Here is a 20,977-nt window from a genome sequence, read left to right as displayed (position 1 = left end):
TCCAGTCTCTGATTGCCACAAAAAACCATGAATGGCTGAGAAATCACTTTTTCCATTGTTTATTGAGAGACCGGCGCACCGCACGCGATTCGAACTGGTCTCTAGAGGCGGCTGAATACAGCACCTTGACAGCACTTTTGGAAGATTACAGTTTGTTTGGAAGCGGCCAACAATTGCCGCCAAAGTTCCAAATTCCAATTCTAGACTTGTAACCATGTAGATTGCAGCACTATTTTCTACTGAGAATTGATACAAATACACTGAATCCCATTCATTCAGGCTGGATTTGGGAGTTTCAAGTTGCTCAGTCTTTTGTTTTGTTTTTTTCTGTTTCATTTCCACATCACATCTTCACACTCAGCAAGTCAGCACAAATAAAAAAAAACCAAATAAAAAAAAACCCCCAATCCAACTTTTTCAGTCTCAACGCTTCAGCTCTCAGCCATGTCGCACACAATGCTCAGCATGATGGGCATGGATCCCAAGGCGGCCGTCGCAGACATGGAGCAGCAGCGCCAACAGCAAGCACGCCAGTTCCCACCGTGCATCCGCCTCTCTATCAACCTCGCCAGCTACCAGAAGGATGGCAGCTTTGACGTCAAGCATCTGCTGAAGCGTGCCACCGCCGCCCAAGCCAAGAAGCAGCTCCAGCAACAGCAGCAGCAGCAGCAGCAACAACAACAACAACAATCCACAACATCCACATCGTCATCCTCACCATCCGCACCTGGTGCTGCTGCAGGGGCAACGGCGTCCAAAGCCAGTGGCGCGAAATCGGGAATTGGCGCCAAAAAGTCGACCAACAAGGCTTCCTCTTCTTCTTCTTCTTCATCAGCTGCTGCTGCTGCTGCTGCGACAGACAAGTCAGGAGGACAGCGGGGCTCGGGCACGGCATCCCCCACGGTGGGCACGCTTGGAGTGCAGCGACCTGGCTCGAGCAACAGTGGCGAGATGGACGAAGCGGGCGGCAATGGTTCTGAGCGGACGCAGTCAAGCTCGTCGTCGTCGTCGTCGTCATCGTCGTCCGACGATTCTGACGGTGAGGATGATGACGACGACGAGGAAACGCAGCTCAAGTCCGACGACGAGAACAGCGAGGCCGAGGTCGAAGGCGACGATGGCGAGGACGATGAAGACGACGAAGACGAGGATGACGGCGAGGACGCCTCCAACGAGAGCGAGGACGATGGTGATGACGCTGACAACGACGAGGACGACGATGAGAACGATGGCGACGACGGCGGCGCCCAAAATGACATGATGATGCCGGACGCCGACAGCGGCGGCCCGCTCCTCTCCGGCATGGACTCGGTCATCCGTAACATTATGGAGGTGAGTGCCACGGCGATGCAGCTGCGTTGAGCTGGAGACCGCTTGAGGATGTGTGTTTGGGTGGGCGCGAGTTGTGCGACGTGATTTGTGTTGTTGACTCATTTTTCCCCCTTGTTCTCAACGTTGCTTCCCCCACGCCTCTTGCTGCACTGCGAAATAGCGAGAAAAGCAAAAGAAACTCAACGAAGCCAATGCAGATCCAGCCTCAAAAAAGAAGAAAAAGAACGCCAAACGCCGCAATGCCGCGCTTGACGGAGCCAAAAAACACAGCTCGGGCTCTGGCCTGGGATCTGGCGGTATTGACGCTGACGCGCTGAGCGACGAGGACACGAACGATACCCACATATCAGGGAAGAAGACCAGCGGATACGAGTCCTGGTACGATACGGACGACTCGTGGATTGACGACTCGGAAGCGCACGACGAACGCACGTATGGCCAGGTGAAGACCACGGCTGGTGGCTTTTTTATAGCTTCCGGCGAAGCAGAACTCGCGTCTGGCAAGCGATACGGAGGTGGGCACGATGGGGCTGATGACGACGACGATGCTGCAGACTTTGCCACCCCGTCCCAGGCCAAGCGACCGTCCAGGCAGATCGTGTCGGACGACGAAGACGAAATCGACTGGGACAGCTTCCCGAGTGACATTTCTTCCCTCCCACCAGCGGTGCAGGACATTCTGGTTGAAATGCAAAACTTTGTTGGCACGGGCGACAACTGGTCTTCGAAAAATTCAAAGTCGGCGAATGTCACCCAACTCATTGCCAAGCTCGTGCCGTTGCGCGCGCAGCTGTTGAACGACGAAGGCCAATACCGGCTGTTGCACCAGCGTCTTCAGGCCATTTTGCACTCCCAGATGGCAAGTGTCAAGGCGCGTTTTGCCCGCATTCAAAAGCGCCAAGTGGAGCTGCAAGGAGGGGCTTTGGCGCGTCCTATGGATACAGAGGATTCTAACGCACCAGACCAACCACGATCAACTGCACCGGCGAGCGGGGTCGCACTCAGCGTGTCACAGATGGTTGCCATGCTTAAACCTAGCGATGGCTCGCCCTCGGGTTTGTCGCAGACTGCTCCCATGGCGATTGACCCGCGTGACGCTGCCGCCCAGCCTTCAACCCAGAAAGCGACCAGCAGTAAGAGCACAACGACAGCGCCACTCGCCCGCAGACCCGGTACAACCACCACTGCTCGGATGCCGGCGTCAAGTGCGTCCTATGTTGCCCAGGTGTTCAGCCAGGAGGATATCCAAGCCTTCTTGGCTCGTCTTGCCTTGGATTTTGCCAAGCAGTTTTCGCATTGCAGCATTGTCGAGCGACTCCGCCAGCCCGACGCTCCTAGTACAATCCCGTTTCCCCTGAACAACTATCCCGAGCTCTTGTCGATTGTGGAACTGGCAGTGGCTGCTCTTGATCGCATCGGCTCTGCGTAAGTTGTGGTTTCGTTGGGCAACGACGAAAAAGTTGCGACTGTTTTTTTTAAAAACTGTTTTGTTGTTGGGGTTTTTTTTTTCTCACTGAGCATGACTCTTGCAGTTCTCAATTACAGGGCATGTCGCGAGAGAGCTCGTCAGAACAAGCGCGTCGCGAGATGAAGACCAATTGGATTAGCGAGGTTGGTTGTTGTCTGGATAGCAATGGTGCTGATGTGGCTTCGCTCACTTCCTCGCTTGGATTGCAGAACCTGATTACACAAGCGACTGCGTCTTGGATTCTGTCTGCCGACAACATGTTGCGCATGTGTGAGCACCAAATCCCTGCGGCCGCAGACTTTGATGCTGCTGTTGCTGCATCGTTGCAGTCCGGTGGTCAGGCGTCGTCCCAGTCGTCCAACTCTTCCTCGCGCTCCAGCGGTGGCGGTGGCGCGGGTGGATCCAAGGGTGCCAAACGATCCGCGTCGTCGGATGCAGGCAACTCTGCGAGCGTGCCGGCGCCTGCCACCAAAAAAGTGATTCTCGAAAGCAGTGCACCCTCCTCAGCAGCTCCAAACCAGCAGGCTGTTGCCGCTCCCATTCCCATCGTCCCGACCGCACGAAAACCAGCGGAAACCCCCGCATCGACGGCAGACGCGGCTGCGGACGCAAAGAAAGCTGCGACCGGTTCTGGCGCGAAACCGGCCGCGCGCCCAATCCAACCGAAAGCACCGGCCGCTCATGTCTCTGTAGCAACCGCACCGTCCAGTGCAAGTGCATCGTCGAAGCCTGCATCTCCAGTCCCAATGACAACATCGACAGCAGCTCGTCCCAAGCAACCAACAGGCACGAGCAATGCTGGCAAGTCGACTGGGAGAACAAGAGCTCCGAGCAAGGAAGCAGTGCCCGCGTCCACTTCTGACAGCCTGAAAGAAAGCTCTGTTCACGTGGATAAAGGGGTTGTTATTTTGGATGACGATGATTCCAACCCAGCAAGCGGTGCACCACCGCCTGCACGCACGTCTCTGCCGTCTACATCCAAAAGATCCCCGCGATCGATGCAATTCCGCGAGCGTGATGATGATTCTTGAGAGTTGTTTGATAAACTAGAGGTTTTTTTTTTTTTGGGTTTGTCTGTTTTTGGTTTTTGCGGTTCCCCTGCTTTTGACTTGGTTGTTGATCGATCCGTTTCCGACTTGACGGATCGAGGATGGTAGTTTTCGCAAGGAGGGCAATAGAGGCGTGGTAATTCCCCCCCCCCCAAAAGAAAGAAAACCACAAGACAAAAGCAAACTTCATTCGTTACAACCCAGCACGCTTCAAAATACGAACAAAATCTGCCTGTGATACCGACCCAGTGTGTGTGCTATCCGCCTCTGCAATCATGTCTTGCAGCAATTGATCGGACGCTTCCTCACCAAGCACGGTGGCAATGTGTTTGAGGTTTTTCGCGGTGATTCGACCAGTATTTTCGGGGTCAAACAGCCGGAATGCCTTGATGATTTCATCGTCGATGCTCCGCTCGCTCTGTTGATTGAGAAAGCAACGTTAGGGCAAGCGCAAACTCTCTCTCTCTCCAGGTTGTCGACCCCCCAGCAACAACGGACGTACCAGTCGAGCAATCGCATACGTGCTAAAGTCTGCAAATTTGATGGTTTTGGAGCCCTCCGTATCCACATCTGCGATCAATTTCTTTGCAGCCTCCTTGGTAATGTCAATTCCGAGAGCCGAAAGTGCCAACTAGGACCACAAAAACACCCCCAGCCGTAAATGGCAGTGAAGTGAGGTACTTGAAAGGGCTTTTCAATGGTCATTTCACGCAGGCGCGGCTAAGACCCTCACCTCGAGCTCCTTCTCGTCAATGGCATCACGCCCGGACGAATTAAAGAGCTCAAACGCTTCCTGGACTTGCGCGCGAACCTCATCGCTGACGGCAGCGGCAGACGCGGCGACGGCGGGCTGCTGGTTGACTTGGCTTGACTGGAAGGACGCTGCGGCCTGTGTCGACAGCGATGCCGGGCGCTTCTTATTGGATGCCTGCACCAAGCACGCAGAAGAAGGGTTTGCAAATGTCAGTGAGGGGAGGGGAGGGAGGGAGAGGGAAGGAATGTGTGAACGAGTCCATTTGTATGGCACAGCGTTTGGTAGGACATGCCCAGAGCGAGAGGTCCTGCTCACCATCGTGGATCTGATCTTTGAAATCGGAAAAGGGCAGGAGAGTTCGAGTTGTGAAGAGAGAAGCGCGGCTGCTGCTGGGGATTCAGTGTGGAACAGCCAAAAGGAGAAAACGATGACTGATCCTGTTACCCACTTCACTCAATCCCAAATCCAGCACAAATCACGACACAAGCAACACTGAACATGCATGGTGCAGCATCAAGCGAACTTCCAAAAGAGCGAGCTATTATTCAAAGGAGAGCACAGTACAAAACGACGGCGAACGGGTCATCACTGCGGCTACTGTAGAATACGTCCCTCAACTAAAAAGTGCCACCCCTTTCGAGCGAGCTGTGCTACTGTGGCTGAGGCCGAGCCGTTGGCTTGTAACTCTGGATTTGATCGCGCACCAGCCGGCAGTTCACCCAGGTGCTGTCGAGATCCGCGCTCAGCGACTTGTAAAAGCAGATGGCGGGCTCGTTCCAGTCGAGGACTTGCCACATGACGCGCGCAACGTCGTCCTGCTTGGCCTGGGCCATCACGGCATCAAACAAGTGGCGGCCAATGCCCTGACGCCGGCGCGACTCGGTGATGACGAGATCCTCGAGGTACAGGCACCGACCCTTCCAGGTAGAGTATGTGTAAAAGTAGATGGCCGTTCCGACCACCGTCCCGTCCTCCGCCGCCGACGACGACGCTTGCTGCGGTGCGTTGGATCCAGCTGTCGCGGAAGCGGCGCTCGTGTCGATCGCGACGAAAAAGCGAAACACCGGCTCGGGGCGTTCAAACGCATCGCGGTGCATCTGCTCGACGGTCGTCTCGACCTCCTTGCCACAGCGTTCAAACACGGCGAGCTCATTGATCAAGCCGAGCACGGCCGGGAGATCCTTTGGTAGACCTGGTCGAACGGTAATCATGCCTCGGGGGTTTTCTGAGAATGAACCAAAGCAACAACAAAAAGTAAGACTGCGATCCGGCCGGCGTTTCTCAGTGTGTCTGTTTGCTTCTCTTTCCATCGCAAAATCGCAAGGAGTCAAAGTGGTTCTTTTTGTATTAGATCGAGGTTTTGTTCCAAGCTCAGGCAAGCCAGTCAGCAATCACTGAGAAACGAGCGAGCAGCACTTTTTGGAACAAATCCTGTAAGCCGGCAACCAGACAACGCCGCAGCAGTACGAATGGATTTTCACTGCTCAACACTTCAACCACCTTCCCTCCAACTAAATACACCCCTCAACCAACCCAACCCAAACGATCAACACCTCACTCGTCTCTCATCAATTGAGGTTGGAAAATTCTGTTTGGCTTTTTTTTTTTTTTTTTTTTTTTTTTTTTGCCGGTTGTTGGCGGTAGGGCTTTTTTTTTTTTTTTTTTTTCGGCGACTCGGGCCTCGAGCTGTGGATGCCGAGTTGTCCATTTAGCAGCTCATCCGTATCTGACACGTCTCCCTCCATCTCCATTCCGCTCGCTGGCCCGCCCTCCGGTTCTCGCTGCTCGCCACAGCCCGTAGCCGTAGCCGTGGCTGGTGCGAATGCTGTTTGTTCGTCGCTCTTTTTTTTTTTTTTTTTTTTCGATTATTTTATTTTATTTGATTTTATTTTTTACTTTTTATTTTACTGTGTCTCACCGCTCAACACATCAGCGGTGGCACGTCGCTCTTTTTGCCGTGCTTTCCTTATTTCCACCTTGTTTTCCTCTCCTTTCCTCCCATGATATTCCTCTTCCGCTTTCTCTTTGTGTTGTTGTTTTTCGCTCCCTTTGTTTCTCGTTCGTTTCTTGCGTTTTCTTTTGTGCTTTTTGCTTTTTTCCTTGAAACGAAGCTTTTTTTTTTTTTTTTTTTTTTTTTTTTGGTCGCTCTGCTGCATCTTCCGCTCTTCTTCTCGCGTGGCTGCAGCTCCGCCTCGAGGGGCTTTTGCTCGATCAAGGCCTGGCATTCTTGCCCTTTTGCTTGTCAATGCGATTCTCTCACTCCAACCTCATCCCCCAAATCCATCCGCCTGATATCCGCTCAACGATGTGTGGTGTCTGTCGCCTAGCCTGTCTAGTTCCGAAAAAGTCGTGTGGGATTTTTTTTTTTTTTTTTTTTTGGTCTTACCGCCGCGCTGCACACACACGCGCGAGCCACACTGCGGCCATCTTGGCTTTTCTCAGAGATCTTTTGCTTTGTCGTGCTCGACCCTTTGCTCTTGCTCGTTGCTCAGTCGGCCTGAGATCGTCGCATTTCCGCCGTTCGCTCTTCTCTTCTCTTCTCTTCTCTCTTTTTTTATTTTTTTTTATTTTCATTTCTTTTGGTCATCATGCTTGCCAACTTTTTTTTTTTTTTTTTTTTTGATTACGTTACAATTTCCTTATTCTTTGTATTTTTTACTGTGACCTTGTGTTCGTTTTGAGGCTTTGAATGCGATTCCAGCTTGAATTGCAGAAACCTCAAATGAGAACAAAACATCACCTCATTCGCACGAGGACTTGAATCGCACGAGAGCTTGAATTCCGGGAAGCCGATCGGCAAAAACATTCAAGACGTTTTCCGATTGTTTTGATCACCTGCTGACTTACTTTGCTCTGCACTCACCTCGGGTATATCTGGTTTGTGGCAACTGTTCAGGGTGTTTCGCAAGGAGTGACTACGCCCTTTCCATCTGCTGTTTCGTTCGCCCATTCGAGTCCTTTTTCAATTTCCGAGGAGCACTTTGTCTGAGTTTTTTTTTTGTCCACTTTTGTTTGGTTGGCGCTCACGAGAGCCAACACAAAAACACCAGTCCTCTAAGCCCGCAACCGCCGAGTCAAGATGACCAGCAGCTTCATCGACACAATCTTGAACAGCCAGAAGGTGCAGGGCAGCGGCATTCCGCCAGAGCTGCAACGCCAGCGGGATGAGGAGCGGCGAAAACGCCAAATGCAAATTCGCTCCGAGCCCCAGCTCCTCGATGAGAGCGAGCTGCTGTTCGACACGCATGGCTCCAACCTCGGGCCGGGCTCGCAGCTTTTCCTCTCGAGTGACATTCCGTCGCTTGAAATGTTGAATGCCGCGTATGCCAGCACTCCCCGACGAAGCTCGCGGCTGTCCCAATCCGGCTCGCGCGAAATGTTCAGTCCATTATCCCCCGGAACACTATTAATGTCACCGGTTGCATCCCTACCACCACCTCCCCCATTCAGTTTGCCACCACCAGCCGCTCCCGCCCCGGCGCGTCCGCTTGCTCCGCCAATACCCGCCTCGCTTCCTCGGCTCGCCATTCCGTCCTCCAACATCTCTGTAGCGCCGCTTCCTGCGCTACCTCCACTTCCGGGCATGTCCGCGGATGAGATCTTGAAGGTAATACGAAGGAGGGGGGCGGGAAAGAGGGACTTGTACAGTTTGGCAGTTAGGAAGATTGTGGTGCAACTTGTATGCTGACGCGCGCACACCACAACACACCTACTCTCTCTCTCCCCCGCCCCCAATGTTCAGGTTGTGGCACATGCGCCGCTCTCAGCATCCAGCATCGTCACACCGCTTGCCGACCCGTTTGGTGGACACCTGGCCACGCCCCCGTCACGCCAAGCCGCCAGCCGGCGCCCTTCCTCACTCAATCCCAAGCGAGACGCTTCGCTGACAACACCAGCAGCAGCCGCAGCAGCAGCAACAGCGGCGGCGGCACAGCAACAGCAGCAAGCACTTGCCTCTGCAACCAATGCCAGCAAACCCGTAGCAACGCCGCCAGCCGCGAGCGGAAGCGCCGCCACCAATCGCAACAAGAAGCAACCCGCTTCTGCCGCTGCCGCCATACCTGACGCGAATCACCCCAAGTCGAATGGCCGAAAACCAATTGCACGGCAAGACAGCACTGCGGAGTTGGCCGAATTTAGCAGCATGCTGGAGCAGGCAATGGTCGAGTCCCAGCATGCCGCGTCGTCGTCTTCCGCGCCCCTCTCGGCGGCGGCCGTCGCCAGCAGACCGAATGCATCTTCGGTTGCCCCCAGCCCTGCGGTCAATGTCGGTGTGCCCACCAGCATTGTCGATGGAATTATCGCCGCCTCACCCTCTGCCTCTGCCGCCCAGAAAAAGAAGAAGGCGAGCTCGAGCAGTAGCAGCAGTAGTAGCAGCAGCAGCAGCAGTAGCAGTAGTAGCAGCGGCAGCTCGAGCAGCAGTAGCAGTAATAGCAGTAGCAGCAGTAGCAGCAGCAGTGATAGCAGCGGTAGCTCGTCGTCTTCTGATTCTGACGAAGCCGAAACTGAGAGTGCTCGAAAGAAGGTTGCGTTCTCGGATGCTGTCCTCGTGTCTCCTGTCGCTGCTGCTGCTGCTGCTGCGGCTGTCAAGGCTACCCCTCCCCCAGAGTCTTCTTCTCAACCGTTGCTCGCAGATCTTCCGACCTTTGCCACCAGTGCTGTCGAGCAGCAAGAAGAGTCGACCACCCCGCGCAGCACACGACGCCGGACCAGCGCTCTGCTCCAGCGACCTTCGGATGCAAGCCCCGCCGTCCCCAGCGTTACTCCTGCTGTTGTAGCTGCTGCCCCTCTTTCGCAAGTGCAAGTGCCTGCTGCTGCTGTTGCTGCGCCTGTCTCGCAAGTGCCGTCGGCTCCAGCACCTGCCAGCAACAGCTCGTCGACAGCTCTGGCGGCAATCCAACCCGAGGCTCGCATTGCGCCTGCTGTGGTGGCACCCGCCGTGGTCAAGATCCCTCTCAGTCTGTTGAACGTGCACTACAAGGTCGTGCAAGTGAACGGCAAGGCTGCACTCAAAGCCGTTGATCATGGCATCAAGACCACAACAGCTGCGGCTGTCAAGCCAGCGTCCTCGTCCTCGTCCTCGTCCTCGTCCGCCGGTGCTCCTCTTGAGGCTACCCCGTCTCCTCCTGTCGCCAAGACGGAAAAGCGCAAAACGGCGGACGAGGACAACAAGCCTCCAAAGAAGCGGGAGAAGATCGAAGAAGAAGCACCTCACAAGCGCAAGGACCAAAAGGACGACAAGAAATCAAAGGCCCTCAAGCGCAGTGCCGAGAGCGATGTCGACACTGACCAAGAACGCGAGCGAGAACGCCGAGACCGTCGCGCGCGTCTTCGGGTGCCGCTGGTCCAAAGCTCTTTTCTGGGCCCATGATGGTTACCATCCCGCCGAAAACCCAGACCAAGTGTGTGTTTTGTTATTCGCGTCGTTGTTTTTCCAAATGCTCACCTTTGACCCTGTTTCTTTCTTTCTTCTTCTTTTTTCTTTTCGAACAGGACATTCTATGCATATCACACAATCGCGCGTGAGCTCAAGCACCGAGCTCAGACAATGACAGGAATAGAATCCCGCTTCATGAGCGCACGTTCTATTGCTGCGTTTTTGGAGTTTGGGTATTATTCAGAGGTACGGTCCCAACCAGTGTGGTGATCGCCTTTGCGGTTTGGCATGTGTTTGCTGATTATTGTCTTTGTTTCTCTCTTCTTTCCCCCCCCTCCCCACCTTCCCTGACGTCATTGCAGCTGGATTCTCTGGGCGCTGTTATCGGCAATGGCGCGGTTCCTGCTAAAGAGCGCCTCAAGGAATCCGACACACCCCTCGAGCCCGTCAAATTCTACTCTGAGACCGACAAGTATCTCACGCTCCTGTTGGGCAAGTTCAATACCCCTAATCCCAGCATTCAAGAAAAGGCGTTGCATTCCCTCCTGTCAGTTGCACTTTGACAATTCAGCTGCTTTCGTGTGATGATGATGAAGAGAAACGCTGACGGTTTTTTTTTTTTGCTTCACCTTGCCAGATTGAAATGCCGGTCGTACATGATGTCTCGCATGCTGACAATCAGGCTCGATACGATTCGTCGCGCTGTCTTTTTTGTGCAACACGACCGGCATCAGCAGATCAAACAGCAGACTGCGAGTGCAACAGCAACCGCTGGAACTCGTGCTGGTGCTCGTACCGGTACTGGCGCTGCTGCCCCTGCCACCGCCAGCACTACGGAAGGTGAAGCCGCCGCTATCAGTGCCTCTCCCGACGGCAAACCAGTAAGGCTTTTTTTTTTTCGGAACTTGCATTCGTTTGTTGCGATTGAGCTTTTGTTGGTTGAAACTCCAACTCACCTCTCCTTTCCTATGGTTTTGTGTCATCCTTGCTTCTAGCCCAAGAGCGATGCGACCATTCAGGCATCCTTGATTGAGCATGTGGACACACTGTTGGGCGCGCTGTTGCCCTCGGTCAATTGTTATGAAGTTTGGCGAGAGTCCGAGTCCATCTATCCGATGACGTGCTTTAGCAAGACTCTCCGTACGCTTGGCGTTGTTTCCATGTACACGGATCCGCTCAGCTTCGTTACGTTCATCAAAGCGGCAATCGACGAGGCTGCTGCTCAGTCTTGAACAGGGCTTGTGTGCCATTGATCACGATTGACGGGGTTGTAATAATGCGCTGCTGCCATCACAATAATAATAGTTATCATCAATTAAATACTCCAAACACCCTAGCTCGACCATGCGAGTTTTGTTGCAAGTTTTGTTCACAGCCAGACTCACGAAAAAAACCCAAACAGTAATCAAACAACAGGAATCAACCGAAATGGTATTTATCGTTGAAAACACCAAGACAAGTTTTGCACAACAACAACAACAACAAAAACTGAGAACAGGGCAAACTGAAAAAAGCATAAAATACATACAACGCATCTCAGATACGCATCCATCATCAGGCATTCACGACGGCGGAGGACAGCTGCTCAATGCGTCTCCGGAGAGCGAGCTTTGCTCGGCGATACGAGCCAAAGCCGTAGATCATGAGCAGGAAGCCCAACAAGGCAATGATTGGGAAGGTGTTTTTGACATATGACTGGTGGTACTTGTCATCCTCGGGCACGACTGCGGGCGAAAACGCCTGGTACATGACAAAGGCGCAACGAGCCAGCAATGCGCTGCCCAAGCCAGCAACGACGCCAAACTTGGTGGCCGCGGAAGAGCCAAAGCACATGCAGAAAATGACGCCGAGGATGTCGAAAATCAAGCAGACTGCACGAAACGTGACAATTTCGACGGAGGAATGCAAAAAATAGTGAGAAACAATAATAAAGATCAAAGTCAAAACGGCAAGAATTGTTGTTGCTCGGCTTACCAAAGAAGGACATCAGGAAAGTAGAGTCGGTGCCGACCAGTGCTTCAGCTGCAAACACCAAGAAGACGGAACACAAAAGTCAAGATATAAAAAAACAACAACAACAACAACAACAACAACCATCCACAACAAAATACAAAAAAACAAGTCAAATCAAAACGATTAGGAAACCCTCTCCAAACCCTCAGACACAACCCCCTCCTCCTGGATGCTTGGATGCTGTTGCTTGCATCCAATGCATGGCTCGGCATGGATGGCACAAGCGGAAAGTGGGTCGACTCTCAACAAATGGATGCAATACAATACAATCCAATAGAATACAATACAATGGCGATCGTTTTTCGGGGTCCGGTTCTGCCTCACGCCGATTGGTGGAATAGCGCGAGCTTTTTTTTTTTCCTTTTTTTTTTCCTTTTTTTTTTTTTTATATGCTGATTGTTGCTGTTGCTGGCAGGAATCAAAGAAACATGCCCTGCTTACCTTCGTGCATCAATTCAGCATTAGTTGCGGCCACGGCAGCCGCAGACGACGCCTGTCAACAATGATGGCAAACACGTCAGAAAACAGGAAAAGGAAAAAAAAAAAAAAAAAAAAAAGAGGCCAAAACAACGCCCCGCTCTTGCTCGGCCTCGCTCTTGCCCTCCCCCCTCTCCTCTGAAGGCTCGGCTTACAGCGAATTCGCGGGCCTTGTCGGACTGGACCTGTTCGTAGGTTGGGAGCGGCATGTGCGGCGTGCCTGCGTCGGAGAAGGTCGGGTTTGGCTGGTAGACCGGCAGCGGCTCCTCCTCAACAACCGCCGCCGCCGCCGCAGCCGTGGAGGAAGAGGAGACCGGGGTCAGCTGGATTTCCTCGTGCGGTGTTGCAGGCATGTCGCTCTCGTCGCGCAGCTGCAGTCAACAACCAACAACAACAACAAGGGGGAAGGACGCATGAGTGAAGTGGAACCTTTGGGGAAACGGGGACGTGAACAAAAGCCAACTCTCCGCCATTGCTTTGCTCTCTCCCTCTCCCAACCCTCTCCCTAACCCTCTCGCACACTCTGTCCAACCGACTCAGTATCGCTCGGTCACTCAGTGCGAAAGGGGAGAGTGAAAAACAAGGGAAGAGGAAACCAAAAGAAGAGAAAGAAAAAGCGAAAAAAAAAAAAAAAAAGCGTACCACTTCGTAGCGAAACGACATCCTTTTTTCTTTGTTTTAATGTGCTATTCAAAGAAAGAAAAGGGGGTTTTGGTGCTACTGCGCTGTTAAGAAAAAGACTGCGTTTTCTTCTTTCTCTTCTTTCTTCTTTCTTTTTCTCTTTTTGTTGATCGGCTTCGCTTCGCTTCGAATGTCAACTTCACCTTCATCGTCGCACAGTCAAACTGCCTGTCATTTCGAATCTCAGTTTTCGCTTGGATCGCAAATACGCAGTCTGCTTTTTTGTGTTTTTGGGTGTTGAATCAGTCGATTGCTGTTCTGCGCAGTTGTGAGTATTACAGCGGGTGTTTTCGAAAATCTCATGCAAAGCTTTTGAGGTGTTTTTTTTTTTGGGCATCCGTCTTTGAAGCTCATCAGGGGAGAGAGAGCAGGGAAAGGCTTAGAATCGCTGAATGAACGGTTTTGCGTTGATGCAGCAAAACTCACTTGTTTCATCAGAGTCAAACACTTTGAACATCCAACCCTAGCCCCCACACACCAAAGCAAATGTCTGGCCTCAAGTCCCGCGAGAGGAAGAGCAACGCGGCGGCGGCTGCAGCGGCGCGCATCACTGCGGACATGCCGAGTGCAGCGGGTCGACGCGGCGGCCAGAACGACGACGACGGGGACGACGCCAACGGCGAAGACCACCAAGGCTCGTCTGCCAAGCAGAGCAACAAGCGGAACGCGCGCCGCGGTGGCGGTGGCCGTGCTGCCTCGGTCGATGACAGCGATGACGACGCTTCCAGGTAACGTTGCTCCCTCCACAGTCGTCTGCGAAAGCATGCTGACACACTCGTCATGCGTTGGACTCTGGCACAAAAACGCTTTTGAGGCTTGTTCCATCGAGCGGTTGGGAAAGTGATCTCGCATTCGCCAATTGTTGCTCACTGCTGTCTGTTCTTTGGTTTCTGATTTGCCTGGCAGTGTCACCAGTGGTCGCTCAGGTACGTCGATAAACAGTGTGCACCTCCTTGACTTGACCAATGTATCCAATGTATGATCTCGAGTTGTTCATTCTGTCGTCTTGCTTTTTTGTTGCCTTGTAGGCGCAATGTCCGACGACGAAGACGCGGGATCCGGCGAACCAGAACATGGCGCGAGTGCAGTTGAGAGCCACTTGCAGCAGGTCCTGGATGCCCTTCGTGAGCGTCGATCCATCCTGCGCTCGGCGGGCCTGTCCAAGCTGATCCAGCTGCTGCAAAAGTTCTACTTGCCCGCCGTGTTTGCCACCCAGTACGTTTTGTTTTTGGCTGCCTTCGTTCACACACAATGCCCAAACGTGCTGACCATCGCCGTCCGCTTTCTTTTTTTTTTTTTTTTTCCGAAACAATAGCAAAGTATCTCTGCTGGATGGAATTGAAAAGTGCCTCAAAGGCAGCGAGGACAACATCCGAGCAACTGCCGCCTCTGCCGTGACGCTTGTCGTGCTCCAGCTAGGCTCGGAGGTCTCAGGCGAGCTTGGTGACATTATCACGGCGCTCCGGACTTATGCATCTGCGGCTGCTGTACGAGTCTTTGTTGTTGCGGTCGTTGAGTTTCTTTTTGTCGTTTGTCGTTTTTTTTTTTCGCTATTGCTCACTTGTCCTATGCTTCTCAATCTTCCACGTGCCTATGGCAGACGAATAGCAGCACCCGCGCCGCTTGCGTGGCTGCACTGTCCTGGACTGTCTTCATCACGAGCGAAGATCCCACCGAAGTCACGTCCACCATGCAGCTGGCCCAGGAACTGTTCAGCCGTGCCCAGCACCAGACAGAGGCTCAGTTGGCGCAGAACGGTCAGGCCCACACGGTCAGCGACCCGGACATGGTCGCCGCTGCCATCGTGGCGTGGGGATTGCTGCTGCCACGCGTCCCGTCGACAGCCCGCATCGTCGAGCTCTCTCGCGAGGTCGTTCGACCACTCACCACCCTGCTGGCCTCCTCTGACCACCACATCCGCCTCGCTGCTTCTGAGACTCTGGCCGCGGTGTTTGAGCTGGGTCGTGCCCTCGTCGACGCCACCGTGGCCGAGGGTGGTCGCTCCAAGTCGTTCGACTCCCACTTCCAAGTGGACGACATTTGCGAGCAGCTCGATGCCCTCTGCTCGGACTCTGTCAAGAGCCGTGCCAAGGCAGAGCGCACGCGCGAACGCAGCGTGTTGCGCCAAGTCAAGGACACACTCGAGGTGAGGTTGTTTTGTGGTCTTTGTTTGAGGGCGCGTTCGACATTCTTACCTTTTTTACTGAACGTCCTTTTGGTTGTTCAATGTCCATATAGGCGCATGAAGGCGTCGAGGAGACCGTCAAGCTGCTGAAGGAACGCTTTGTGGTTGACACATGGGAGTCGTTCAATCGTTTGAATCAGCTCCGAGCAATCCTTCACAGCGGGTTCCAGCCTCAGCTGATGGTATGTTCATATTCAGAAATGTCTCTTGCACCGCCAGTTTGTTCATTGTCGTTTCTGTCTGCTCAAAATTCTCGTCACTTTGTTGTCTAGTCCAACCCGCTTCTACGAGATATGTTTGATCTCAGTCCTGTCGCCAATGATGCTGCTGATGGCGGTCGAAACGCCGGCGATGACAAGGTAGGATGGAGTGGTGCAAGTGTTGTGTCGTCTGAACCATGGCGAAAACTATGAGATTCACTCACATATGCGCGTTCAAAAACAGCGAAACAAGGCCGCATACTTTGCCGCCGTGTCGAAGGCTCGCAGCATGTACCGCAACAAAAACCGCGATCGTCGTCAAGCGTCGAAGGGTCGAGTTGAGGACGACGATGAATAATGCGTTGTTGAGGCTGCCTGCTGTTGTTCCAATACATGTGGTTTTGTTTTTGTCTGGTCGTTTGAATTTTGGAACGTTTGAAGGCATGCTTGCTTGCTTTCATGCTCGACGAGTTCTAATAGTGCTTGACTCTAACAACGACAACAACAAAACGAACGGACAATCAATCCTCAAGCAAAGATCGCGGCCAACTTTTGCTCAAGTGTCTGGGATTGGAGCACTGTCGCAAACTCGTCGTGCAAACTAGCAAGGGCAGTGTCGTGAATCAGCTGTGCAGGGTACTTGACACCGTTGTAACCAGTCTTGTCAAACTGAACAAAATCAGTCCAACGCGCGCTCAGATGAGTCAGTTCAGGTTTCGCCATCGAATCAACTTCCACTTGTCAAGCTCGCTCCAACATGACATCACTCACAGTTGCGACGGCGTCTTCGACCAAGAAGCAGACAAATCCCAGATTGCCCGCCATGCGCGTTGTCGTGCTCACGCAGTGATCGGTTGTGATTCCGACAATCACGACGGAAGTTACGCCTCGCTACCCCAGCGCAGATTGGACAACAGTGCCAAAGTAATCCACGAAATCATACGAAACAATCGAGAAAAACGATAGGATGAGCATTGCGCAGTCAGAGCACGGCGAAATGATTCAAACACGGCGAAATCGAAACTCCGACAACCAAGCTTTCAATGCAATTCGCTGACCTGCTCAAGACGCGCCTGCAGATCAGTGCCAATGAAGCCTGAGTTGACCGACTTGGGGAAGACTGGTTCGTTGGGAAGAGGCACGGCGACAGGATGGAAGGCGTTGCCGGCTGAAAACAATTCCAACAGTGAATAATCAGCCTCTTACACTCATTACTTTCCCCCCCCCCGCCGAACACCGCTCTGATCGCCACTCACGCTGGTCGGGACGCAACGGCGACTGAGCTTCAATCGAGTCGTGCTTGACGTGGAAGACCGGAAGATTGCGTGCTCGCCAGAGTTGCAGCAGTCGCCCAATCACTTGCTCGGCGTTTCGGTTGTTGCGATTCCCGCCCCAGTGCGCTTCGTTCGCGGGATCTGTCAGGCCAAGTTGAACATCCACCAGGACAAGGCCTGGCAATCTGCCCAGAACGCGTTCGGGTGAAGTGGAAGGCTGGGACATTTGGCTTTGTTTCAAACAAAAGAAAGATGGCTTGCTTTCTGAGAAATCAGACTGACACATCCCCTCCTGAAATGGAAAATAAAAAAACCGAGAATCATCATATCGGAATTCAATGATGAAGCACAACCAAACAATCATCAACAAACAACAACAACAACAAAAACACAAATCACAAGCGAATCAAAAACCGCAAACGCTGCAGCACAAACATCTCAGATGCTGGTGTACTCGCCAACAACAACGGACTTGCGGCGACGGACAATCACCTTGGCAAGCGCCACAACAGCAAGACATCCGACAACAATGCCAGCAATCGCGGGTGCTTGGAGACTGGTGCTCTGGCCATTTTCATGATTTTCAGCATCCGCAGCCTCAGTCATGGTCGATGGAGCCCAGTACAGCACAAACGGAGCACTGATAGGCAGCTGCAGGTTGGTAATGGTCAGCACTTGCGTCGGGGCGTCCCAGGTAAAGTTGTAGTACAGAGCCGAGTTGAGGGAGACAACCGTGGTTTGCCTGGTCACGCCCAGCACTTTGACGGTGGCGAGACGCTGTGTGGCAACGCTGCCGTAGCCGGTGTCAGTCACTTGGTTGGTGAGCTGGCCAGAAGCGCCGGCGCCGCCGAACGCCGCAGAGTACGTCACAGAGACGTAAGAAGTCATGGCCAGGTTGGTGCCATCGTCGAGGAACAGGAAGCCCTGTGCCGAGCCGGTAGAGTTGGTGGCCACCAAGAGCGTAAAGTCCGAGGAGTGCGCATCCGCGGAAACCAGGGCGGGATTTTGAATGGGAACGATGGAGCCACCGCGCAAGTGCAGCGGAATGGTGTTGAACGGCGCGTTCAACGTCTGCCACGAGCCAATGCTGGAATAGCCGACAGCAGGGCTCAGCGTGTACCAATCGTACCACACGCCCTGGGGGAAGTAGCCCGACACGGTGGAGGCGCCCTGGGTCAGAACGGGTGTGACGAGCAAAGCGTTGCCGACAAGGAACTGGCGGTCGATCGTGTACGTCGTGGTGTCGTTGCCAAACTCAAAGAACAAGGGACGGATGACCGTGGTGCCCTGGACGTGGGCAAGATAGAAGAGCGAGTAGTAGTAGGACAGGAGCGAGTAGCGGATGCCCAGCACGGTGCGGCTGATCGCGGCCACAGACGGCCAAGTGTAAGGCTCCTGTGGGGCTGCGCCGAGCGTGTTGTGGTTGCGCGAGAACGGGTAGAAGGCGCCAAGCTGCATCCAGCGACCGCAGAGCTCCTCCGTCGTGTCATCCAAAAAGCCGCAGATATCCGAGCCAACCAGGGGAATGCCAAACATCTGGAAGTTGATCATGCCGGGAATCGAGTAGTACAGGTCGTCCCAGGTGGCGTGGTTGTCGCCCGTCCAGTGGCCGGTCGCGCGACCCGAGCCGGGGAAGGTCGAGCGGGAAATGACAAACGAGCGCTGCTTGCGCACGACTTCGAGCGCCGCGTCCGTCGCAAGGGCCTCGCTCAGGCCAAACAGGTTGTGCGCGTCGTACTCGAGCACGCCGCCGTAGTGCTGAACGGTCATGTCAAGGGTCTTGATGTTCAAGGGCTGGTGCTGCTGCTGGTTGTCGATGGCGTAGGGTGGGGAGACCGGGTTGAAGCCAGCCATGTGGCCGGCAGGCGGGGAGGTGGCGAGACGCTCGAGCAGCTGGGCGGCTTGGGCGGGAGTGGTGGAGGTGGCCGAGTCGCACTCGCCGTTGCAAAAGTTGCTAATCTCGTTCATGTCAATCCAGAGACCATCCACGGGCACGCCAGCCAGGAAGGTCTGGATTTGGGTTTGCCAAAACTGCGCGGTCGAAGGGTTGAAAAAGTCTGGGAAGACGGAGAGACCGGGCCAAACCTTGCCGACAAAGTCGGTGACGCCGTCGCCAGTCTTGACAAAGAGATTGAGCTTCTCGCCTTGGTCGTACGGAGCGTAGCCAGGCTGGTTGGCGAGGCCGGGGTCGACAATGACGACATACTGCATCTTGTTGGCGTGGAGCGAATTGACAAACGACAGCATGCCCGACTGCGGGAAGTTGACGGGATCCCAGGTAAAGTCCTTGAAGCTGTCCATGTAGTCAATGTCCGTCCACATGGTGTCGAGGGGGATTTGGTTGGCCTTGTACTGGGCGACAACCGTCTGCAGGTCGCTGAGCGACTTGTAGCCGTAGCGGCACTGGTGGAACCCGAGGCCCCAGAACGGCGGCATGTGGGGGCGACCGATGACGCTGGTGTACTGCTGCACGATGGCCTCGGGGGTGGGGCCCATGAAGAAGAAAAAGTCGAAAATGCCACCAATCGAGCGGAAGGTGAGCGAGGTGCCAGAGAGCGTCACGTCCTGGCCGTTGCTGTTGCGGAAGAAGACGCCGTGGGCCTTGCCAGTGTCTGCGCGCTGCTCAATGTAGAACGGGTGAGCGCCGTACAAGTTGTTCAGCACGGGGGTCGGCGTGTCGTACGCCCACAGCGTGTACGTGTCGGGGGTCAGGCGCATCGACTGCACGTGCTCGCCAATGCCGTAAATGTAGTTGGTCGAAGGCAGCTGGGTGGAGATTTCGAGGTACTGGTCCTCAAACACCATGTTGTTGAACGGGGTGGCGTCGGTCGACGACGTGTTGAAGAGGGGCTTGCCGTCCGACGCACGCGAGACGGCAAACCAGAACGGCTGGCCAATCGGGGCCGTCGAGAAGACATAGTTGGGGTTGGCCGCTGGCTTGGTCGGCGGCGGGGGCAGGGGCGAGAGCCACGTCGGAACCTCCCAGCGCGAGCTGTCGTCCGAGTCGACAATGCGCACACGCAGCTGGTCTGCCGTGTCGTACGACACCGACACCTTCGGGTTGACCACGTCCGGGCCGAACGTTGCTGGAGCGCTCACCAGCGTGAGTGTAATGTCATATCCGACGCTTGTCTGCGCAATGCTCTTGACGACGTAGTTGGATTGAGGCGGGTTCTGGGCAAAAACAAAAGCAGATTCATTTGAGATTCATCCAAACACGAGACATGTTTGATTTTTGTTTTTTCGACCCTGGTCATTGAATTTCGACACTCGAATCATTGAGAATAAGAAAAACAAAAGCGGGGCGTTAAAAAAATGAAACAAGCGTTAAAAACGAAACGCAAAAACATTAAAAATAATGCTCCGTTCACGATTGATTGAATGATTGGCGCAGCGCACGCGGCCATTTTGTTGCGCTGAGAAGGGTCATCGTCGCATCAGCCACCGTGAGATTGTTGCAAAACAGCAGAATGAGCAAGGGTGCCATTCGCGTTCACGAGCGAGTGTGTGCGTGTGGCTGCCATGAAGCCTCAAAGAGGGGCAACAGCACATGATTGTTTCCCCCCCCTCGCTTTCGACTTCAAACCACACACTGCGCAAGCCAAATCAACAACTTGACTCTGAGACCCAGAGCACACAGTCAAAAGCCGTGGCGATGGAAGAGTTCGTGTTGCAGAGGTAGAGCGCGAGATCAATGAAAACGCCGCTTACAGAGTTAAAGCACCACGGGTTGTTGTCGAGCGGGCTCCAGCAGCACCCTTTCGCCTCGCACTGCTGCTGCGTAATGCCAACATAGCCTGTGGGTTGTGTACAGAGAAGAGCGTGTGCATGGAGAGCGAGTTGGGAGTGCAAAGTGAGTGCGCATTGAGGATTGGGCATGGTTTGTTCCCTCGTCTCGCTCGTCCCTTCCAGTGCGAGAACGCGAACGAGAACGTCGCCAGCAATCATCAACGCATGCAGCAAAGAACAAGCAATGCTTGTGTTTGTTACCGCAGTCGTTGCGCACACCGCCGGGGTTGCACTGCGGCGCTGCTGAAACTGCGAGGACGAGTCCCAGGACAAGCAATGCCGACAACGATGATGCCACGCGCGCCATCATTGTCACGAAAGAACAAGAAAAAGAAGAACAAAGAAACAAAGAATGAGGAGATGAAATGTCTGCAAATG

At 53.9% G+C, this 20,977-nt stretch overlaps 8 protein-coding genes across 8 annotated transcripts; 3 read left to right on the top strand and 5 right to left on the bottom strand.

Annotated features, from left to right (window-relative positions):
- Positions 1–321: 321 nt before the first annotated feature.
- On the top strand, positions 322–3,889 carry CAOG_04834 (hypothetical protein). The gene is made up of 4 exons (XM_004347535.2): positions 322–1,332; positions 1,493–2,757; positions 2,865–2,943; positions 3,010–3,889. Exons 1-4 carry the CDS (start codon positions 445–447, stop codon positions 3,829–3,831), a joined length of 3,054 nt encoding a protein of 1,017 aa, XP_004347585.2. The 5' UTR covers positions 322–444; the 3' UTR covers positions 3,832–3,889.
- Positions 3,890–3,953: 64 nt separating this feature from the next.
- CAOG_04833 (caltractin) lies at positions 3,954–5,047 on the bottom strand. The gene is made up of 4 exons (XM_004347534.2): positions 4,919–5,047; positions 4,583–4,777; positions 4,352–4,480; positions 3,954–4,267 (listed from the first exon to the last, which is right to left on the bottom strand). Exons 1-4 carry the CDS (start codon positions 4,919–4,921, stop codon positions 4,043–4,045), a joined length of 552 nt encoding a protein of 183 aa, XP_004347584.2. The 5' UTR covers positions 4,922–5,047; the 3' UTR covers positions 3,954–4,042.
- A 62-nt stretch (positions 5,048–5,109) lies between these two features.
- On the bottom strand, positions 5,110–5,853 carry CAOG_04832 (N-acetyltransferase). Its single transcript, XM_004347533.2, has one exon. It carries the CDS (start codon positions 5,812–5,814, stop codon positions 5,254–5,256), a length of 561 nt encoding a protein of 186 aa, XP_004347583.1. The 5' UTR covers positions 5,815–5,853; the 3' UTR covers positions 5,110–5,253.
- Positions 5,854–7,682: 1,829 nt separating this feature from the next.
- On the top strand, positions 7,683–11,212 carry CAOG_04831 (hypothetical protein; the record flags this gene model as incomplete). Its single annotated transcript, XM_004347532.2, has 5 exons — positions 7,683–8,210; positions 8,346–9,947; positions 10,343–10,527; positions 10,618–10,861; positions 10,976–11,212. The coding sequence occupies 5 exons, from the start codon at positions 7,683–7,685 to the stop codon at positions 11,210–11,212; spliced, it is 2,796 nt and encodes a 931-aa protein (XP_004347582.2).
- Positions 11,213–11,392: 180 nt separating this feature from the next.
- On the bottom strand, positions 11,393–13,209 carry CAOG_04830 (hypothetical protein). The gene is made up of 5 exons (XM_004347531.2): positions 13,113–13,209; positions 12,626–12,841; positions 12,435–12,486; positions 11,955–12,002; positions 11,393–11,851 (listed from the first exon to the last, which is right to left on the bottom strand). Exons 1-5 carry the CDS (start codon positions 13,131–13,133, stop codon positions 11,535–11,537), a joined length of 654 nt encoding a protein of 217 aa, XP_004347581.2. The 5' UTR covers positions 13,134–13,209; the 3' UTR covers positions 11,393–11,534.
- A 157-nt stretch (positions 13,210–13,366) lies between these two features.
- Positions 13,367–15,969, top strand: CAOG_04829 (hypothetical protein). Its single transcript, XM_004347530.2, has 9 exons — positions 13,367–13,419; positions 13,590–13,879; positions 14,058–14,077; positions 14,180–14,366; positions 14,467–14,638; positions 14,752–15,297; positions 15,390–15,518; positions 15,609–15,695; positions 15,781–15,969. The coding sequence occupies exons 2-9, from the start codon at positions 13,638–13,640 to the stop codon at positions 15,892–15,894; spliced, it is 1,497 nt and encodes a 498-aa protein (XP_004347580.2). The 5' UTR covers positions 13,367–13,419; positions 13,590–13,637; the 3' UTR covers positions 15,895–15,969.
- Positions 15,970–15,992: 23 nt separating this feature from the next.
- On the bottom strand, positions 15,993–17,088 carry CAOG_04828 (hypothetical protein). The gene is made up of 4 exons (XM_004347529.2): positions 16,793–17,088; positions 16,595–16,704; positions 16,308–16,427; positions 15,993–16,205 (listed from the first exon to the last, which is right to left on the bottom strand). The coding sequence occupies exons 1-4, from the start codon at positions 17,034–17,036 to the stop codon at positions 16,065–16,067; spliced, it is 615 nt and encodes a 204-aa protein (XP_004347579.1). The 5' UTR covers positions 17,037–17,088; the 3' UTR covers positions 15,993–16,064.
- Positions 17,089–17,122: 34 nt separating this feature from the next.
- CAOG_04827 (lysosomal alpha-glucosidase) lies at positions 17,123–20,937 on the bottom strand. The gene is made up of 3 exons (XM_004347528.2): positions 20,801–20,937; positions 20,522–20,607; positions 17,123–19,984 (listed from the first exon to the last, which is right to left on the bottom strand). Exons 1-3 carry the CDS (start codon positions 20,907–20,909, stop codon positions 17,249–17,251), a joined length of 2,931 nt encoding a protein of 976 aa, XP_004347578.2. The 5' UTR covers positions 20,910–20,937; the 3' UTR covers positions 17,123–17,248.
- Positions 20,938–20,977: the final 40 nt, after the last annotated feature.

This window comes from Capsaspora owczarzaki (assembly GCF_000151315.2).
Source record: "Capsaspora owczarzaki ATCC 30864 unplaced genomic scaffold supercont2.7, whole genome shotgun sequence".
Classification (NCBI taxonomy): domain Eukaryota; class Filasterea; order Ministeriida; family Capsasporidae; genus Capsaspora; species Capsaspora owczarzaki.
The sequence above is the reverse complement of the archived record's forward strand: the minus strand, read 5'-3'. Positions and strand labels throughout refer to the sequence as shown.

Excerpts from the sequence above, each read along its gene's own strand:
- CAOG_04834 (XM_004347535.2), top strand. The coding sequence starts at position 445 with ATGTCGCACACAATGCTCAGCATGATGGGCATGGATCCCAAGGCGGCC. Across the intron at positions 1,333-1,492 it reads TCATCCGTAACATTATGGAG|CGAGAAAAGCAAAAGAAACT; the intron begins GTGAGTGCCACG and ends ACTGCGAAATAG. Across the intron at positions 2,758-2,864 it reads CTTGATCGCATCGGCTCTGC|TTCTCAATTACAGGGCATGT; the intron begins GTAAGTTGTGGT and ends TGACTCTTGCAG.
- CAOG_04833 (XM_004347534.2), bottom strand. Across the intron at positions 4,481-4,582 it reads TTGACGAGAAGGAGCTCGAG|TTGGCACTTTCGGCTCTCGG; the intron begins GTGAGGGTCTTA and ends TTGTGGTCCTAG. Across the intron at positions 4,268-4,351 it reads CGTATGCGATTGCTCGACTG|AGCGAGCGGAGCATCGACGA; the intron begins GTACGTCCGTTG and ends CTCAATCAACAG.
- CAOG_04832 (XM_004347533.2), bottom strand. The coding sequence starts at position 5,814 with ATGATTACCGTTCGACCAGGTCTACCAAAGGATCTCCCGGCCGTGCTC.
- CAOG_04830 (XM_004347531.2), bottom strand. The coding sequence starts at position 13,133 with ATGTCGTTTCGCTACGAAGTG. Across the intron at positions 12,842-13,112 it reads TGTCGTTTCGCTACGAAGTG|CTGCGCGACGAGAGCGACAT; the intron begins GTACGCTTTTTT and ends TGTTGACTGCAG. Across the intron at positions 12,003-12,434 it reads TGCTGAATTGATGCACGAAG|CTGAAGCACTGGTCGGCACC; the intron begins GTAAGCAGGGCA and ends TGGTGTTTGCAG.
- CAOG_04829 (XM_004347530.2), top strand. The coding sequence starts at position 13,638 with ATGTCTGGCCTCAAGTCCCGCGAGAGGAAGAGCAACGCGGCGGCGGCT. Across the intron at positions 14,078-14,179 it reads TGTCACCAGTGGTCGCTCAG|GCGCAATGTCCGACGACGAA; the intron begins GTACGTCGATAA and ends GTTGCCTTGTAG. Across the intron at positions 15,298-15,389 it reads AAGTCAAGGACACACTCGAG|GCGCATGAAGGCGTCGAGGA; the intron begins GTGAGGTTGTTT and ends ATGTCCATATAG.
- CAOG_04828 (XM_004347529.2), bottom strand. The coding sequence starts at position 17,036 with ATGTCCCAGCCTTCCACTTCACCCGAACGCGTTCTGGGCAGATTGCCA. Across the intron at positions 16,705-16,792 it reads GCCGTTGCGTCCCGACCAGC|CCGGCAACGCCTTCCATCCT; the intron begins GTGAGTGGCGAT and ends AATTGTTTTCAG. Across the intron at positions 16,206-16,307 it reads TCGAAGACGCCGTCGCAACT|TTTGACAAGACTGGTTACAA; the intron begins GTGAGTGATGTC and ends GATTTTGTTCAG.
- CAOG_04827 (XM_004347528.2), bottom strand. The coding sequence starts at position 20,909 with ATGATGGCGCGCGTGGCATCATCGTTGTCGGCATTGCTTGTCCTGGGA. Across the intron at positions 20,608-20,800 it reads CGGTGTGCGCAACGACTGCG|GCTATGTTGGCATTACGCAG; the intron begins GTAACAAACACA and ends CACAACCCACAG. Across the intron at positions 19,985-20,521 it reads ACCCGTGGTGCTTTAACTCT|AACCCGCCTCAATCCAACTA; the intron begins GTAAGCGGCGTT and ends GTTTTTGCCCAG.